The sequence below is a fragment of the Macaca fascicularis genome, chromosome 11, assembly GCF_037993035.2.
Source record: "Macaca fascicularis isolate 582-1 chromosome 11, T2T-MFA8v1.1".
NCBI classification, from domain to species: Eukaryota; Metazoa; Chordata; class Mammalia; order Primates; family Cercopithecidae; genus Macaca; species Macaca fascicularis.
In genome coordinates this window covers 104,563,093-104,583,869 of record NC_088385.1, presented here as the reverse complement: position 1 = coordinate 104,583,869, position 20,777 = coordinate 104,563,093, and the positions used below count along the sequence as shown (strand labels likewise).

At 34.1% G+C, this 20,777-nt stretch overlaps 1 protein-coding gene across 19 annotated transcripts in view; it reads right to left on the bottom strand.

Annotated features, from left to right (window-relative positions):
- Nucleotides 1–20,777, bottom strand: part of LOC102122889 (uncharacterized) — a 100,763-nt gene that overhangs the window by 14,640 nt on the left and 65,346 nt on the right. For all 19 annotated transcript variants that reach the window (XR_012419768.1, XR_012419766.1, XR_012419767.1 and 16 more), the window contains one exon: nt 20,389–20,593. Coding sequence is in view for 12 of the 19 variants with exons in the window: in XM_074005937.1 (XP_073862038.1) it covers nt 20,389–20,499 (111 nt within the window). In the remaining 7 variants the exon portion in view is untranslated. The remainder of the gene's footprint in view (nt 1–20,388; nt 20,594–20,777) is intronic.

The following is a 20,777-nucleotide window of genomic DNA, read 5'->3' as shown; positions in this document are numbered from 1 at the left end:
CTACCTTTCTATATTGCCCATTGATGGCATACAAAAGGCAGGGCTTGGTTATTCAATTACCAAGAGGACTAAGGAGGTTTAGTGGAAAATGAAACAGAACTTAGTCTTTTTTTAAAAAAAAAACAACAATGAGCCATGAATGCCATTAACGCTTTTTCTATTTAAATTGGTAGAGCCTCTCAAAATAATAAGAGAACATATTGTGGTGTTATAGAAAGAATATGGTCTTTGGAGTCAGCTTCATTTAAGGGTTCGATCTGAGTAACTTTAGAAAAGTTGATTTGACACAATTAGTCAAGTTTTCTCTTCTATGAAATAGTGGTAATGTTGTCCACTTTTCTGGGTTGCAACAATTAGAAGTTATATATGTAAGCTACCTGGAACAGAGTCAGTGCTCAATAAAGGTAGCTCTATTCACCTGGATGAATGGATCAATGACATTATATAGACTCCATAAATTTGCAATTCTAGAAAAGCCAAATGCTTTCTCACTTGCATTTTGCATGTATGTGAATGAATGTATGGCTCCAAAGACAGTTATGAAGGAGAGATGCCACAAAGTATGATGCCATGTTCTAGATCCATGGTGGCATGGGATTGCGAAATAGTTCCAATTGCACTAGGAATAATAAAGTCGAGAAAATAGAGATCCTATAGAAATATTTTATCTCATGAAGCTAAGAATGGGGCTTTAAATTTAACTTTGCAACTACTGACAGGAATCTATGAATATTTTATGTGATTCCAGGAAAGTGAGAATTTGCTAACTACATCTTAAAATATCTGACACAGGTGAATTCCCTCAGCAGCTTCATGTTGGATTGTTGAAACACAATATTCCTATATCTGGACACTATGGACATTAGTTCAGTTCCTTTAATTAATTAGTTAATTAATTAATTTGAGACAGAGTTTCGCTCTTGTTGCCCAGGCTGGAGTGCAATGGCGTGATCTTGGCTCACCACAACCTCTGCCTCCTGGGTTCAAGTGATTCTCCTGCCTCAGCCTCCCAAGTAGCTGGGATTACAGGCATGTGCCATCGTGCCCAGCTAATTTTTGTATTTTTAGTAGAAATGGGGTTTCTCCATGTTGGTCAGGCTGGTCCCAAACTCCCGACCTCAGGTGATCTGCCTGCCTCAGTCTTCCAAAGTGCTGAATATTTATTTTTAATGGCCATCAATACAATATTTAGAACACTGAGAAAGGGGGCTTCACCAATGATACCATTTGATATTCTCCATTTGTTTTTAACATTAAACTTTTGATTGATACTAATTACTTAACAAACATTGTATGTTTTGGTCTCTTGGCATATACAATGGGAAAGAAAACGTTTATTACAAAATGCCGAATTCTATAGGTATTTGAAAATCAAACTTGGTTTATTTCACTTTGTTCTCTTTCTGCGGAGCACTAGTCTTGAACCTATCCTTCATTAACGAACACCTGCTTATATGTCAACATTTCCATTTCTATCAAAATTGACCCATCTATTTCTTTAATGTTTATGATTTCTCATCAGTATCTCAGACACTGCTGATAGATAGTAATGAGATTGGAACTGGGAAAAAACTAAGAAAGAAAAACCTTCATAGGTACATTTTCTTGACACTTGAGCTGCCTCATTGAGTCTGTGAAAAGCATGTTGCTGAGCAAGTTTTGACTGCTCTGCATGAACAGAGTAATGGTTCTATGTTTACTTTCTCCTGTTTAAACTTACCTCATTGGGTCTACACCTTGAGACAGACACCATGTGAATGGTATCCTTGCTGAAAGTCCTTTAATCCTCATCTTTCTTATTCACTCAGGCCTAAGAGAGGCCTAATTTATTGCCCTTTGGGGCTAATTTTAAAAAGAATGTTTAGAAAGACATACCCCAGTAAATAAACCAAAACCGACTTCTGGCTTTCAGGCTTTGAGAATATTTTGATTGCCCATATGCTCCCTGAGAATGGCTCTTTTGGCTATAAAAGAAAAGATTCTGTTTCATGAATTAAGTGAATACATATTTATACAAAATGTGTATTCTTAACTCTCTGCCAGTGATTTGGTATGATAAAACATACTTTTTTTTCTGAAAACTGTAAAGGACTTGAAGTTCTACCAATGTTCCCTTAAGGAGATTTCAACTTCTTATGGAACCTCGTTTAAATGCTGATGATGTGCATATATATGTATATATATATATATTTCATAGTCTCTCTCAGAGTTCAAAGCCACCCAAAGTTCATAGTAGGTTTTGACTATCATATTATAGGTTTTGACTAATTATAATTAATTAATAAATAGTAAGGCCAGACTTCTTGCAAACTCTCAAATCTTTTTGTTTTGTTGATGTTCTCAAATCATTCTTTCAAAAGTTTCTGCTGTCAGATCTTAGTGTATGTTAGAGCTTGAAAAAATATCTATTGCAAGGGATAAAGTGAAAATAAACCTTTTCAAGTCAATCTCCATTATTTATTTTAAAAATTCAATTGCTAGACTTTTTCCGTTTTTTTTATGTGATCAAAATATATTTTCTGCATCCAAATTGGAAGGAAGAGGTTAAATTGTCCCTGTTCACAGACAACATGATCTTATTTATAGAAAACCCTAAAGATTTCACAAAAAACCTGTTATAGATAATAAACAAATTGAGTAAATCTGCAGGATACAAAGTTACCATATAAAAATTAGCAGTACTTCTATGAACTAATAAACTATCTGAAAAAGAAATTTTTAAAAATCCCATTTATAATAACTATAAATAAAATACTCAGAAATAAATTTAACCAAGGAGGTAAAAAACCTACACACTGAAAACTATAAGGCATTGACAAATGAAATTAAAATAGATAGCCCATATTCATGGATTGGAAGAATTAATATTGTCAAAATATTCATGATCTACAGATTCAAAGCAATCCCTATCAAAATTCCAATGGCATTTTTACAGAAATAGAAAAAAAAATCCTAAAATTTGTATGGAACCACAAAAGATTGTGAATAGCCAAAGCAATCTTAAGCAAAAAGAACAAGGCTGGAAGCATCAAACTACCTGACTTCAAAATATACTACAAAGCTATAGTAATCAAAACAGCACAGTACTAGCATAAAAACAAATGCATAGACCAATGGAATAGAATAGAGTGACCAGAAATAAACCCACCCATTTATGGTCAATTTATTTTTGACAGAGGTGTCAAGAATACATAATGAGAAAAGAATAGTCTCTTTAAGAAATGTCAAGAAAACTGAACATCCACATGGAGAAGAATGAAAGTAGGCCCTTATTTCAAACCATATACAAAAATCAACCCAAAATAGATTAAAGACTTAAATGTTAGAAGAGAAAACGTAAAACTACTAGATTAGAACATAAGGAAAAAGCTCCATGACATTGGTGTATGTAATAAATTTTTTAAAAATGTGACCCCAAAGCACAGGCAACAAGAGAAAAAATAGACAAGTGAGAATACATCAAATTTAAAACCTTGTGCACAGCAAAGGAAATAATCAACAAAATGAAGAGAAAACCTACAGAATGGCAGAAATTATTTGCAAACTATACATGTGATAAGGGGTTAATATCCAAAATATATAAAGAACTCAAACAACTCAGTAGCAAGAAAACAATCTGATTTAAAACTGAGCAAAGCACCTGAATAGACATCTCAAAAGAAGACAGATGAATGGCCAACAGGTATATGAAAAGAGGCTCAACATCATTAATTATCAGACAAATGCAAATTAAAACCACAATCAGGTATCACCTCAACCTGTTATAGTGGCTATTATCAGAAAGAAAAAAGACAACAAGGGTTCTTTTGGATGTGTAGAAAGGGGAGTCCTCTCACACCATTGGTTAGAATGTATATTAGTATATCCATTATGGAAAACAGTATGAAGATTCCTCAAAATATTAAACATAAAACTATAATATAATCCAGCAATCCCACTACTGGGCTTTTTTCCAAATGAAATAAAATTCATATGTCAAAGAGTCAAAGAGATATCTGCATTCCCATGTTCATTGTAGCATTATTGACAACAGTCAAGACAAAGAATCAACCTAAGTGTTCATCAACAGATGAATGGATAAAGAAAATGTGATATGCATACACAGTGTAGATGTTATATACACATATTATTATATTATTATTATTATTTCACGATAAAAAAAGAATAAAGTCCTGTCACCTGCAGCAACATAGATTGAATTGGAGGTCATCCTCCAGTTGACCTCCAGTTCAATCTTCATATGCCTGGCTATTTCATGCTAAGTGAAATAAGTGAAATAAGCCAGGCACAGAAAGACAAACACTGTGTGATCTCACTTATATGTGGAATCTAAAAAAGTTTAACTCATAGAAAGATAGAGAAAAATGGTGGTTACTAGGAGCTGGAGAGGGTTAGAGGTTGGAGAGATGTTGGGCAAAGGATACAAAATTTCAGTTAGATAGAAGGAATTAGCCCAAGAGACCTTTTGTACAATATGTGACTATAGTTAATTGCTTGCCTAAAAAATCACTAAGAGTAGATTTTAAGTGTTCTCACCACACACAAAAAAGATAAGTATGTGAGATAATGTATATGTTAATTAGCTTCATTGAACCACTCCCCATGTATACACACATATTTCAAAACATCATGTTGTACATGATAAATATATGCAATCTTAATTTCTCAATTAAGAAATTTTTTTTTACCTTTCACCACCATAAAATAGACACAAAATTTACTTTGGCATCAACATTTCCTTGATTTTTTATTATTATTTTTTTTCGAGGTGGAGTCTTGCTCTATCACCCAGGCTGGAGTGTAGTGGTAAGATCTCAGTTCACTGCAACCTCTACCTTCCAGGTTCAAGCAGTTCTCCTGCCTCAGCCTCCCAAGTAGCTGGGATTAGAGGTGTGTGCCACCATGCCTGGCTAATTTTTGTATCTTTAGTAGAGACGGGGTTTCACCATGTTGGTCATGCTAGTCTCAAACTCCTGACCTCAAGTGATCCACCCACCTCAGCCTCCCAAAGAACTGGAATTACAGGCGTGAGCCACTGCACACAGCCCATTCCCTTGATTTAAAACATAGATGTGAAAGACTAGATCTTCCCACAAAAAAGTATTTTTCAAATATTCTTAGTGACAGGGAAAAATTGAAAGTCCTCAAAAATAGCAATGCACCTCAGATATAAGCCCTTCAAGGATAATGACAACCAAATTATCAAATTTAGGATATACATTAAAAATAACAATAGTTGATGGTAATAATGATTGAGGCATATCTCCTTCAACTCTACTTAAGTCATCCTCTTAATAGTTCCTACTTTCTTTTTGTGCCAGTGATGACTAAACACTCAAAATTGCACCAGCAGGCAAATCCTTCCTGTTATCTGAAGTGTTTATGCCACTTGATGAACTGTTGTTTACATAAGAAACTAGCATATTCCCATTTCTCATCCCATCCTGTGACACAAGTAATTTGTAAAAAATGTGCCCTATCCATCTCTTCTTCCATTCTAAAGCTGTTAGACATATTTATGTGGAGTCATAGGTAAACTGCAGTATTAGAAATATGACTAGAAGTTGCTAATCCCTAGGATTTTGTCCTCATCCAATCCCATGAACTGCCATATTTCTGCCCTTGACATTTTATAGTCCTAATGAAAGTACAAATATCCCTAGCCCTATCCCCTGATTATTTGCTTGCATTTCTACTTGCTAGAAAAGCTTCAGGGTAACTGGAAGCCAAAAACTGGGAGCCCCTTCCAAAGATGCTAACTGAAGGTGATAGAAGAAGAGATACAGGAGAGAATATTCACATTCCTTAAGGTCAAGCTCAATGACTGATTAGTTTAAAAATATTGTTCTCTGAGGGTGGGGCATATCTGCAGGGTTTATTCAAAATTATCCATAGCATTAATAATCCCACAAATCTCTTATTTATCATTGTCAAGGACATCTAAGAGTCAGAGTCTACATATTAGATCTGTCCCTCACCAGCTCCATGATGTTCCCTCTATACTTGCAATGTAAACCACTGTGGACTGTGGAAAGAAGAAAACATATGTAAAGGTGCATTATAAAGTATTTCATAAATGTTGGTACTATTCTGGGGAGATATGATTATCATGGTGATGATGATGGTGATAATGATGGTTGCTAGTTGAGTACCAGTTGCCTTCATAACACAGTATATGAAAGGAAAAATATGAGGAAATAGACTAGAGAGAGCCTGAAGTGCAAGAACGTAATTTAATGTAAATGTGATTTTGATGATCTGACCCAGAATGGGAAGAACCATGGGCACATCCAAAAGGTCTTGTGAAAAATGATTCTCTTCAATTATCTTCCATGTATTGAATATATTTACAAATAATAGATGCCTATTAATAGATGTCATTTATTGGAATTTTTTACCCTGTACTTAGTATTGCTAAGTATGTTGCATGAATCATCTTATTCTGTTAGTGGGGGCAGAAATTGATATTCTATCATATTAGGTAATAAGTACATATTATATAGAAGGAATCAATAAGATTATATAAGCCCTCAAAAGTCATGTGATTTTTAAATGGGATTTCATGAAACTGATTAATTCAGGAGAAAAAGAGATATAAGAAAATTGATTTGACCATCTGGACTGATTGGAGTAGGTTGCAGGGAAATGAGTTGATAAAATAATATTGCTGTGTGGATGGACAATAGGAAAGGTTTCAAGGAAATTAATAGGTAATGAACATAATTTACAATTCTAGGAAAGATATGGTACCCACCTCTGGCTATAGAACTTGATTCCCCCAGTACACAAATACACCCCTGAAAATTGTGCCATTCTTCTGAAAACTTAGCCATTACATTGTACATACTGTCCACTCTCTGATTACCTATGTGTCTAGAGGTGATTTTCACCAGTTTTTAAGGAATTTACAATTCTGGCACTAACCTAAGACAAAGCCTACATCATCATGTGGGTTCTCTGCTGAGGTTTACAAACTAATTTTTACTATTAGGCTAACCAAACCCAATTGTGCAGGCACAATTGTTACTAAAAGTTATATAATATTTCTTAACTTCAAATCTAAATCTGATTATTCTATCACAATTTGTATTAGTAAGAATGACCTTGAGTAACCATGAGTAAGCCAAGATAAAATCCCCAATGCCGATTTTTCCATTGATTTTGACAATATGCTTTGGGCTTGTTAATGCAATATTTTAACTAGCGTCAAAACCTGGAGTGTTTATTTATAGCATTAGTCTTTTAGTCTCCTCTTCTTTCTTTTTGATAGAAGGAGGTAGGCAAATCACTGAAGAGATACAATACAAAACAGGAAAAGTGAATGCCTCTGCAGATTCCTACTTCTTAGAATAAAATGGGAATAATTATCTTTGCATCACTGGGCTAAACTGAATTGCATATTTAAGAATAGCACAAAACTAAGAGATCATGGTTATAGGATGGCTTTCTTTGCTTACTGAAATGATGGATACATTCCTGAGATGACTTATTTTCAGACCCCAGAAGCCACATTTTTACAACACGAGATGTAGAAGATCATACTGGTGAGTTTGAATCCTGGCTCTATCAGGTAGGATTTGTGCTTCCATTTTCCATTCATAAAAAGGGGAGAATAGCAGCCCCCACCTCAAAGGGTTGTCAGAATGAGATGTAAAGTACGAGAACAGTGTCTGGCATATAGTAAACATTATATAAATGTTAGGCAGCAGCAGAAGCATTATTCCTAGTCATAAGCACATCATTTAAGAGACAAAAGAAAACCTCCATGTTATGCCAGCTTCAGCACAAAGGGAAGGGAATTAAATATGATTTCACTATCTCAGTGATTGTGAATTTATTCATTATCATATATAGAGTGCTCATTATGTGCCAAACACTAAAGTATTAAGCAGGGCAGAAAAACTGCCAGTCCTTATAGCATTTGCTTTCTAGAGGGGATGATAGACAACCAACAACTTTATGGTATAGTCTTGTAGTGGTGAGAACTATGGAAAAAACTAAAAGGAGGTAGAGAAATGCAAAATGGCCTTTACTCTGTCCTCGTATTCAACTGTTTTTGACAAAAAGGCTTGGTGCGGGCCCTGCTTTCCTCCTGGAAGGAATGCTCGTGCTGACATTCTAAGTAACTGCTTCACTGAAATCCCAACCATTTGGATGCAACAAAAATAATCCAGCATATGAGCACATCCAGATAGACATATGTACACTGGTTTTTTAAAATGTAATGTGTATGTAATTTCCCGAATGGCTGGTTGTCACATCCATCTGGTCTTATTTCCATAGCACTTGAATGCACCACGAGGATATAAACCCTAAAAGCTAGAAAACAGAATTTAAATACCCAAACACATACGAGGTGTGTTTTCAAAAGCAGCAGACCTCAAGTGAACACTGTGGTAACTTCATTAACTTCTCAGCCACAGTTGAGAGTAGCTGAGACTAAGCATAAAGGCCACAGAACATAAAAGACATTCCACTGCAGACCTCATTAAGTGGACTTAAGAGAAGCTTGACAAGCTAATGACAAAAATCTAATTTGGACTTTCTGGATGTAAGAACCCTGAACAAGTCCAAACACACTGAAACTCTGCCATGCGTGCTATCTGAAAAGGCAACAACCCTACATCAATTAGGGCCATGTAGTTCATGAATCAAAGCCCCAGGGATGGATGTGGTCCTCTTCAGCCACACTGAAAAGGAAATCATATTCTATGTGTTTTGGAGTTTGGGCTCTGATCCTACTTAAATTGCACAGATGTTGCAGGTTTCTAAATTAACAGTGGTCCCCAGGGAGGTGTTCATCAGGCTGCATATATTGAACAAAGACATGGCTAGATGTAGACACCACACTGTACAGAAAACATTTTTGGCATTATTTTCTCTTTTTCTAGAAGTCCTTTCCTGTTTCTAAATTCATCAGCACCTGTAGAGTCCAGGCCAAGTGAAATTGCATTATTTCCATGTCATATTAAAATTATCTAGTTGCTTCAGGTGTGTTTATTTTACTCCCTAACTACTTGTATATCCCTTGAGTGGAGAAGCACAATAATAATAATAGTAGCAGTACTTGCGTATGCCACGCACAAGGGGCAGTACCTTGCAAATAATAATTCTCATATCAATCTTATGATCAACTCAATTTTATAGACATGGAAGCTAACATTCATATAATTGTTCCCAACTCTAATTAGTGGAGAACCAAGGATCTAAAATCAGGCTACCTGACTTCCAAGCCCACATTCATATTCCACTACCTAATGCGAGAAGGAATAAATGCTTGTTGAAGGAATACATGAATGAATGTGTTTCTTAATATCCATAGAATTAAACGACAAATAATTTATTGGCTAATGATATCATTGTTGCAATAAGCATATAGTAATTATTATAATAATAAGGATAGTTCTTTAGGATCCTTGAAGACATTGTGCCTGCATGTTTTATGTTCCTATAGTGCCTTTTCAATAGCTCACATACAGAAGGTATTTGTAAGACAATTGTTAAATCAGTAAAATATATTAATCCAATGGCTTCCTTGGGTCATTTTCTGTTTCCTATACAAAACCCCTTATAAAAAGGAAGAATGTTCTTAAAAAAAAAAAAAGCTGGCTCCATGTGCTAATTTCTTAAGAAATCTCTAGACGTTTTATCATATTTAAATCTCTGGGCTTCTGTCTGAACATGAGGGAGACTTAAGTTCCTGGTTCCGGCTTTTCTAACTCACCTACTCCATTTTCATACAAGTCCTATTAATAAGAGTGGGAATGAGAATGTTTAACTGTTGTAAGTAAGGCAGTGAGTCAGAGTATCTTAATAAAGGTTTACTGAGGAGAAACTAATTCTATCCACCTTTTGAAACCTGGATTTCTTAATATACTCATTTCTGTGCCCTACACTTAAATGTAGTATTATTCACTTAAGACATTTTTGTTTGCCAATATTCCATGGAGAAATAGAATTATTAGCTTGGTTTTCCAAACAGTCTGGAAAAAGACTCCAAGTGTATTTTCTTACCTTCATCTTTCCTGTTTTCACTGAAGTAATACCAAGTAAATCACTTAACATCTCTGTGTATTTTATAGAAAATGAATGCAATATCACTTGTCCTGTCTTGCTGCTGTGAAAATCAAATATGATAATGTGTATAGAATTATTTTTGAGCTATGAAGTGTTGTATAGCTGCTAGAAATCATTAGAAAATAAAAAAGCCAGAAGTGTATGTACTATATACTTTTAGTAAGCCAAGTATTTAATTTTGTCCTTATATAAATGATATATGTATGTGTACAAAACACATATATATACACCTGGGACAAAAATAGACTTGTGTATCTATCTATCTATCTCTATCTAATCTATGGATACACTCATGCTGATTGGAAATTTTAGTGCATAAAGGTTTAAGTAAATTAATGAATGCCGGATTTTAAAAACTTCTCTAATTGCCTCTGTTGGTTTCTAACACAGAGCTACTGTACTTTATGCAGTAATTACAGTTATTATTTACTGAGTGTCAACTTGATGTTAGGCATTGTGTTAAGGCATTTATATACATTATCTAGTTCATTCACAACACCACTATAAATAGGTATTATTTTCTTTCTTTTCCTGATGGGTAAACTAAGGTCCAAAAGATCTAGGAAAATGCCTCCCAGTCACACTGCTAGCAATGACACAGGCAAAATTTGAATTTAGGTCTGCCTGTCTACAAAGCTTTGCTTAGCAATTCAAGTCCCATTTGTCTGAAATTTGCATTAATCCAAGTGTATATTAATCCATGTGCTATATTTTTCAGAGAACAAGTTCAAATGAATTCTATTCTTTGTGAAATGTTATAGAGTTCCTTAGTATCCATAGAATTAAGCCAACCAAAAATATATATCTTTTTCAAAAACAGCTTTAAATTTTTTAAAATGTCTTTAGGTGGTTTATGGCCCCTGGGTCCAGGTAATATACTGATCGTAAAATATAGGTGATTGACAGTTACAAATGGAGTTAATGGTCATAGTTTTTATTCATGGTAACCACTGTTCACTTTCTTAGCACTTCAAGTGTCCCTACTGTGTGCACACCACTACAACACTACTCAGTGGTAAAGCTGTGGCTGTGGTTAGGCGGAAGGTTAACAAAGAAATAGGCGATTTCCCTCAATGTGCCTACAATCTATCCTTTGGAAAGGAAATCAGGATACACCAAGCAGTCAGAGTCAAATTAATTTTAGAATATATTAGCAATACTTAGAAGTAATAAAACTAAATCAAAATTTCTTCAAAGGATTAAGTCCTTCAGCCTTTAACTCAGTCAGACCTGTCTTCCTCTAATGCCAATTAGAGTTCAAAGACAAGATTCATTCACTTCATTTACAGATCCGTTGAACCTTGGGTACAAATGATAAATCCTTAATAAGTCAGAAAGATAGCTATATTTATTCTTAAAATTAACTAATTTGCACACTGAGGTTGGGTGATTTGCCTAAAGACAATTCATTGAAATGTCTGATACAATTTCGTAGGCCTGTTTTTTGATTTGACATCACTGACCTGTTTCCCATTTTAAAGTTAAAATGTAGAAATGTTCATATCTGTCAAGAGTCTTATACAAAACAAGTTCGCATCTCCACATGAAGATTAAAACAAAACAAAACAACACTTCACTAAAATATTTAGATAATCTCATGACAGCAAAAAGTGCCCAGGCATCGTTTTATTTTGAATAGATTGCTATACTTTTAGGAAGGAATTTTCTTCCTTTGTCTGTGCTGTAAAAGCAGACTTAGGTTTATTTAGCAGTTGCCTTAGTGAACTCAGCAATACACATACTTGACAAATCAAACTGGCTGGCCGAATCTAGTGTCTCAATTCAACGGTCAGGCAATTTTACGAATGTATGTGCACACACAGTTTACATACACACACACTCTGGTTCTGTAACAAAGAACTGTTTTGCACTGTCCATGGAGTATTTACCAAGCTACCTTCAGCCACAGAGAAATGAAACTTTCCAACTTTTCATCTCCAAGGATTAAGGAATTTTACATTAAGCACCTTTGAAAGGCCTAATGCTTTTTAAATGATAATCAAAGGCAAGATAATTCTGAAGGTGACTACGGTATTCTTTTTTCTGAAAGTGTACTATTAAATAATCATAACTGTAATGCACACACATTTTATTTTTAAAATACTGAAATTAGCTTCATTGATTAGACAGTAAATAGCAATAATACGTTAAAATTAGTATTGATGTAGAAAACGGTAATCAAATGGCCCAAACAGTTAACATATAATGTCCTTTTTTCTATTTTTGATTTAAGCCATTTCTGGTCCCTCCAGTTTTCCTGGACCAGTTAACAGTATGTCAACATTTCTGTGCCTAAGATGTAACTAGCTGTGAATCATTTTCACAAATTTTTTATTTTTAGTATTAGACTCCATTGTAATTCTGCAGGATCTAAACCTGTTTTAGAGAACCCAAATTACACAAAACTTTGGGGATAGAAATTAGCGTAATTGAAATAATTCAATTTTTGGTAATTATAATTCTCACTTAAACCTAAATTAAATGTGCCGAACTATAATTATGTTCAAATTTGCATCATGAAAATCACCCCCATTTAGCTCATGGCATCTTAAAATATCTAATAGGGGTCTTAAACTCTTAAGGTTGAGTCAAGAGGCCTTATTTTCATAGCCTTTGGGAAGAGGAGACTTATTATGCATTAAGCACAGTTATTTAGCCTCTTGGGAAAGGAAAGATGGGTCCATTATTTCTTCACTATCTGATGTGCAGGATTTGTACTCTAAGCTTCAGATACCTTTAACTTACACTGCCATTAATGAGTTCTGAGTGCCACAGCAGAAAGTAAAGATTAATGCTTTCTTTCAAGAAAAACCTTAAGCAAAGCAGGTCATGCATTAAGACAAAAGTAATGGAAACCAAAGACAAAAAAGGCTGTTAACACTTTAAAACCGGGCACTAGAAAATAAGCACTGTTTTGCTATCCATTTTTAAATGATTAGAGATTCAAAACAACCTGAAGGCAACGAGAATTCACCTTTCAGTCCTGTGAATTGCTCACTGATTCTTAAGAATCCTAGGATCAAACCTTTATTATTATTTTTGGGGGTTGCAAAAGGAAAACATCCATAAAATATTACTCAGTTAAGCTGCCTGTTTAACTAACCTTTCTATTATTTGATTTGATTAAATTAACCAGCTGATGTGATTAAGCTTGCAAGATGGCTTATTCGTATTCATCTTTGGCATGGTAGGTGGATATAATCTTCAAATATATTGATCAAGAAATAGATGTGTCTGGATGTACAGGGCTGGCATATTGTCAAAGCACATGATGAGTTTGCCACAAAAAAACACATGAATATATCTCCAGTTGAGTAAAATATTCACATTAATACCAGAATAAGGAAGAAGAACCCTGGCTGACATCCCATCTGTTCTTATGAATTAAATTTAGAAATCATATGTAATATAGACATTTCTGTCTGAATATCATGAAACCCTGACACATCCAGGCTTTCATTAGAAAGCTCCACGATGTGACTTGAATAACAATCTGTCTTACCTAATTAGTATTTTCAGTTTAGCATATTCACTTCCAGACATATTGCTGTTTGCACATGGTAATTTGGGTAAACAGATACCATCCACAGCTGCATCAATTAACACTGCTAATCAAAACTGAATTCAGGTAATTAGGCACATTTATGCAAAAAAAATGTGTAATTTTGCAAAAAAGCGAGATTTTTCAATAATATGTCAATAAGTAAAAATCTCCTTTTGCTCGTGAAGATAAAGAGTGAGACAAGAGAAATCATCATTGATATATACATCATGCAGACAGAGTAAAATTCCTAAATTAAATCTCAGTCTTTAATTGGCCTGTATTTTCAGAAATTGGATCATATTTTTTATAAATGTTTTCCTCAATGTTTCCACATAGTAAAGTTGATTCACATCTGCCTAAGGGTTTAATCATTGAGCAGGACTCAAATGGTTAATGAATTCTCAAGTATTTATGTAATTAGAAAGGATGTTGGTCAAACTTGTTCTTCCATCTTGTCTAGCATCTCTTAGGAAAGATTCTCTCAGTACGTCTCATTTTATTACACACTTTAATTTTCCCTGCTACAAAACACTTTCATTTGTAATTAGAATTACAATAGCAATTTATTTTCCTGCAAATATTCTTCAACTTCTCTGATTCTACACAATGCCCTTTAGTTGTTTTTTCATTCATTTTCAAAATGAAGACTCTATGTTGTTTTTCCTCTCTCTCTTCAAACATAAGCCAAACTGATCATTTTGATTAAATATTTTAATCAGTTCAGAAAAACTAGTTTCGTTGTTGTGAAGTAATAAGTGGCTAACTAGTGACTAACAAGTTCTGGCTAAGGGGAGATTTATGGGCATAAGTTAAAGCTAAAGTAAAGAAATCTGGATCATTTTAAAAAGCATCTGAAGTAGATATAAGAATAACCTAGGATGGAGATTATTTGTGTATAATATACACACTGACAAATTTCTACTTATTTTTCCTCCTTCAGACTTTGAAGCTTAGGTTTATTTCTTAGTATAAACACCAGGCCTTTACAATGAAGTACTGGGCTCAGTGTCCCTACTTTTATCTTAATGGTAATAGTCACTTTCAATCCAAGTTAACAAACACTTCCTCACTCTCTACCACATATCAGGGTCTCCTCTAGGCCCCGCGGATAAATATAGAGATGGATTTAAACTGACTACACTTCTCTGTGTCAACTTCAGAGAGTTTACAAACCAAAAGAATCAACAATGAGAAGGTTGATGAAATCACCAAATGAAAATCAATCTGTCAATCCCAAATTTTTGGAACCTCCTGGTCTAATTTTGTAGAAGTTTACTTTTTGCATAACTCAAGTTAATTCTTTTATTCTCATAAGAAAAGGAGAAAACAATTTTTTTTCAATTATTTTGCATGATTTTTTTCTCCCATTGCAGCAATACTGTACTTCTATATTTATTTTTTGATATTTATCAAAAATATTTTTTCTACGTATTTCTTTAAATGCATTTGTCATAAATAATTGGGCAATTCCTGACAGCTAGACATCTAACAGACTTATACTCAGTTTCAAGAGCAGGAATTATAAAATATAGAGACATTTATCAACAGGTTGTCAAACTGCTCACACCAAAGAAACCATATGAGGTAGGACGGATGCCTCTGACTTTAAGATTCTGTTAAACATAATTATTTATGAATCTTAAAAGAAAGATAGGTAAGCACAAGCATTTGAAAGACAATTTTTTACAGAGCCTAATGATTGGTTTTCAATGAACTAAACTATTAATATCTGCGGAAGAAAACGTCTTCTCTCTATGACAGAAGCCCACTGAGTAATGTTCATTGCATGGGTGACCCAGTGTGTTGTTACTCAAAGCACTGTAAACCCCTTCTTCTCTTACTTCCTCTAGAGTGAATCGGTACAGAATTAATTATCTCATCATAGTTCCTGAGTTTTAGTAAATTCCTTTTTCTGCAGAAATGGTTTAAATTCGTCTTGCAAGAATCCTGTTCTCACAGTCTCCAAGTTTTAGCAAAGTGGAATGCCATGATTATCCCAAAGACAGCTTTGGTGAAGGAAAGGCTTCAGCAGCTTCCAAACCAGGCCGTGCCACTGACTAGCTATCTGACTTCAGGTAAAACCTTCGCCAGTCTGAGTGTGAGTTTCTTGTTTATACAACATGGCTCATAGGCTCACCTCACCGGATTGAGAGGAGTACCTGAAACATAGTAGGTGCTTAATAAAGGCTTGCTAAAACTGAATACAGATTAGTCAGTGATGGCTCCAGAAATGCTAATGCTGAAGGCATTTGAGTTAAAAGTATCTTTTTATGAAGTTCTCTGATTCCAAAGTAATGTACAGAGATAGTATGATAATTTTAATACAAATAGCATAAATTGTATCAAATAGGCCACAGACCACTACGCTATATTAGGTCACCTTCCAACTCATTTGAAAACTAGTCGTAGAAAACTAGTCTTCCTAATTAAGTTGGAAAGTTAACACTGGGACACTTATTGTTTCTAGAGCATTTTTTATGATTTTATTAAATAAATTACAAGAAGTAATTCCATTGACCATTATTAACCAAATAATTTTGTTTTAGAATTATTGTCTGTTAAAGAGGATAATCTCGAAAAATTTATATATGACTACTTTTTAACTATGAATAATTTTTTTAAAAAACTTAGGAAATCCTTGAGTCTGCCACTTGCCATCTCTCCTTAGTCCAGCAGAATAAAATCACTTATAGTACATCTACTCTAAATTTCAATAAAATTCAACTAAATTGCTGACTCAGAAACAATGCACAACAAATAAAACAACAGCATTGGTCACTTTTTAAAACAGTCTGCTTTTTAAACAGAAACACTCCAGCTAAAATATGCAGTCTATAAAATATCAAATGGATTAATCTTGGCTTATTCATAGCAAAGAATGTTATTTCACAACTGTAAGAGAAAATGTCAGGGCTGGGACTGGGTGGATTAGGTGGAAACCAATCTTGATAGAAAACAAAGGCAACATAAAGCAATAAAATGTCTTCGAAGCACACTGAAGCAAAATAAATTATTGGATCTGGGATTTAGCAAAGTATAATCTTATTTTCCTTTGCTCTTTCACTAATACTTTTTTTCTACACTGAGACAATATGAATTTCACCTTCCAAACCCATAATTTTCTTTAATAAAAAGACTGCTAATAATTAATGACAATGTAGAGAAGGATGTTATCTGTAGTTCAGCACATTAGCTTTTTGTACTTCAGAGAATGTTGTATTTATAACGAATTTTAATACTGAAGATTATTTTCATTTGGTTCTGTTAAGAGGTAAAATAAGATTAAATTAGAGAAGATAATTAAATTATGTCTGAAGAATTAATATTGCTTATTTTAGAGATATAATTTAGTGGTCATGTTTATCTTTTAGTTAAAATTATCTTTAATAAGAAAACAAGTATTATCATGAAACAATTGAATTTTTTAAAGTTTGACAATGGAATGTACCGAAGCTAAAGTTGATAATCTACACTTTATCAGACAAGGTACAGAACAACATATTTGTTTACAATTTATGGTTGAACACTTGTCCCACAATTAAGAATTAGGAAATTATCCTTACAGCAAACAGATCTTAGTTAAACATATTATTAATCTATGCTTCAACGTATTATCCAACTCTCTGGAGGATGCCGGAGTGACTTTGCCAGCTGAATAATCTCAGTCACTCTATCACAAGTTTTTCATCTTTGACTTTCTTCACAGGCTTGGAGTAGCAGCCTATCTTTCAGAAGGATGTTAAAAGAATACATGAAAAGCTTGTGCAAAAATAAAATAGCACCTCCAGGCTTCTTAATTTTTACACTATAATGCCTTGGACTTTTCTACCTTGACAGATTCAGAGTGAATTCTTTGATGAAAAGAGAGAAATAAATTACATATGGAAGGAAAAGAACCTTTATTATCATTTTAATAGTTCACAGACACATAAAAGGAAGATGCATTCACTATGTGATGGGACCTAAAACGAAAAATATTCACTGACTTAGAACTAAACAAATTAATTTGATATGAAAAATGGAAACAGTTTTTGAAGCAATGTGAATACACAACTTTTCACCAAGGCTCAGAAAATTTAACAAAGAAAAATAAAACTAAACCATTAAATGGCATTGCAAATAATTAGTTAGCTTCTCCTACAGCATTTTGGACTTAATGAAAACACTGAATATATTCAGAAAGTATCAGAGATCATGGAGAATGAAATTCCAGACATCAGACATAATCAACTTTTAGAAATTGCTTCATAAGCAACTGTACCAAAAAGCACGCACTTTCAGGAGACATCTTGTAGATTTAACATGGATATTGATATGCAATTTCAGTGGTTGGCACTGAACTAGAATAGAGATGTCATTGTTATTTACCCCTAACTCCTTCAGGACATCCCTAGGTTGTTTTTCTATTGGGACCATACATTTTCACTGTGCATAGATTGGCTTCATGCTCCCTGCTTTTGTTGGGATGGTGGTTTTCATGTTTTGAATGCAGGCAGTAGTGCTTGGGACTCTCTCTGTATGTTCCCAATTATCTGTAATGTTATTCTATATTCTCTGCCACCAGAATGCTTTTGCGAGAGCTATGGTCCCTCTAAAGCAGCATACCAATCAGAAGTGCAAAAATGAAAATTAAAATAGGAAGATTTTCTTATTATTATTATTTGAATGACATACGACCTGCTCAATGTTTGCATTTAAATTGAGCAGGATAATTCAGCTCTGGCTTTTAATTTCAAAGGGTTAATCACCCTAACAAAGGTCAATCAAACTTTAATCTTCAATAAAATTGCTACAACGCCAATCACCTGCAGGACATTTATATATTCCCATTTCCATGCGAAAGAATGCATTGCTTTCATTATGTATCACTAATCTTCTAACTCTTTACATTAGCACATTTTACCAAAAAACATTAATTCCTTTGAAACTCTGATGAGAGTTCATTTCTACACATCTCTGGAGATAATCCTGTTTAAAAAAAAAAAAAAAAAAAAAAAAACTAAAAACGTGACATCAACTGTGAACCACTTCCTGGGCACTATCTAATCCTCATAGACCTTCAATACTCTCAACAGAGTTCTGACAATACCAAATCTCAATTACACAAAATATTATGGTGGTTTAGGTTAAAATAACAATATATTATTTTAGGCACTTAATCCTCCCTATTGTCTGTGATTGTGCCATTCATCTACTTATTTCTATTCACAATGTTTACTGCATACAAAACTTATTGATTTGGAGGAAGCAAATGTTAACCAGCTTTGAATAACAGAGGAAATACTTAAATTCATTAATTCATTCACTCGATAAATACCTACTGAATGTCTATTATGTGCCAGACATTGGGCTAGGGTGGGGAATCAAAGTTAAGGAAACAAAAGACAAACAAAAAGATAGTTATTACAAGAATAACACTCTCCTGTAAAAATGGTGTCCCGAAGTTAATAAAATAATGATTTAAATCTCCATTTTCAGTTTTTCTTACCGATGTCATTAAATTTCGGTTAAGTCAATTTCCATCAAATCTGTTAAATCAAATTTCCACCAAAATTTTGATAAACAGTGTTTAAAATTATCTGGACACTCAAAGGCTTTAAAATTCATAATCCCATAAAATGATTCATTTTTTATTTGAGAACATAAAATGTGACCGCAAATTTTAAAATGAATATATTGATAACGTCTAGTCTCCCATCATTAGAAATAAAACCATAAGAAAGTTTCAATGAGCTTATTAAAATATACATGCTGTGCAAAATTTGTTTCCAAAATGTTATTTCATGATGTTTAAAAACTGCTATTAACACAAAAGACAACAGTAATGGGCAAAAGACAAATTATTGCATTTTGCCATGATATAGTGACCCAGATGACCGTGGAGGGAAAGAACCTTAATATATGTCCCCAGTTATATTGCAAATTGATTGCCTAGATATTGTAACGGTGGTGTGACACAGCATAAATAACCCAAACTTGCCTTCTGCATATTTTTTGAGACCTCTTCCTCCCTCTCTGTACTTAGATTAAGTGCACAGCCACATACACAGAGGTGCATGCCGTTCCTCATCAATATTCACACTAATTAATTAGCAATACAGGAAGGCTGTCGTTTGTGAAACTCCTCAATTCTTGAATATTCAATCAAGCAAAGCAAATCACAGTAAAAAGAAAATACACGTAAATAGTCTGACCAGACTGGCCCTGGAGAATAGCACATAATTTCAAGAGATAGTCGTCTTCATAAATGTTGTTTCAAAAAGCCCCAATTACATTGTGCGACTTAAGTCAAGACCTTAGCTTTCCTTTGAGCATGTCTTGAAACTAAAATAGAACCTCTACATATTCTATAACTACACTTTGCTTTTTCTCCTTTCCTAGAACTAGGTTGACACAATAGAATAAAGCAGAGCAACGGCTTTTACATTGTCGAGCAAAATTAATCCAATGTTATACAATATAAATGTCCCACTGATATTTGTTACCAAATACTTATTCTGAAAACTGATAAAGATTAGCTAGACCCAACAGGGAAAATATTGCTTTATATTCCATTTTCATCATCAAAATCTGTTTAGCTATATTATGAATTTACAGATTTAGGGAAAAAAAAAAAAAGCTTTCAGAGAATATGTTATAAATGCCCGAAAAGCATATGGATCTTTTTCTGAATCATTTCGGTCAAGAAACAAAAAAAGAACCCATGAACCATCAAAAGAAAATCTTAATAAGAAAACCTAGGATGTGGAATTATGAAAGAAACATACCTTTGGCCGAACAAGTTTGCAATTTCTCATCTTGCCTACACAGCTCTGTCTTTCCATCTTGAGCAAAAGTCGACTCCGTGTCCCTTGTGATCTCTGTGACAATGCCATCATATCACTGGCAAATTTTTCGATTAAACTTTGCCGATGTAGTAGCAACTTTGTTAATTATGACATTAGCCAGCCGGCGGGTATGATCAGTCACCCACTGCAAGGAAAGCCAGACAAAGAGACATCTAATCATTGCAACCAGAGCAGATAAATTTTGTTCCTTTCTCATACGTGTCACAGATTCTATTCCTTCTGACCCTCTCCTCAGCCATCGACTGTCACATTTAGATTCCGAGAGCTTCCAGTTTCCCTTTATCCCTGCCTTAGATCTGAAACTCCTG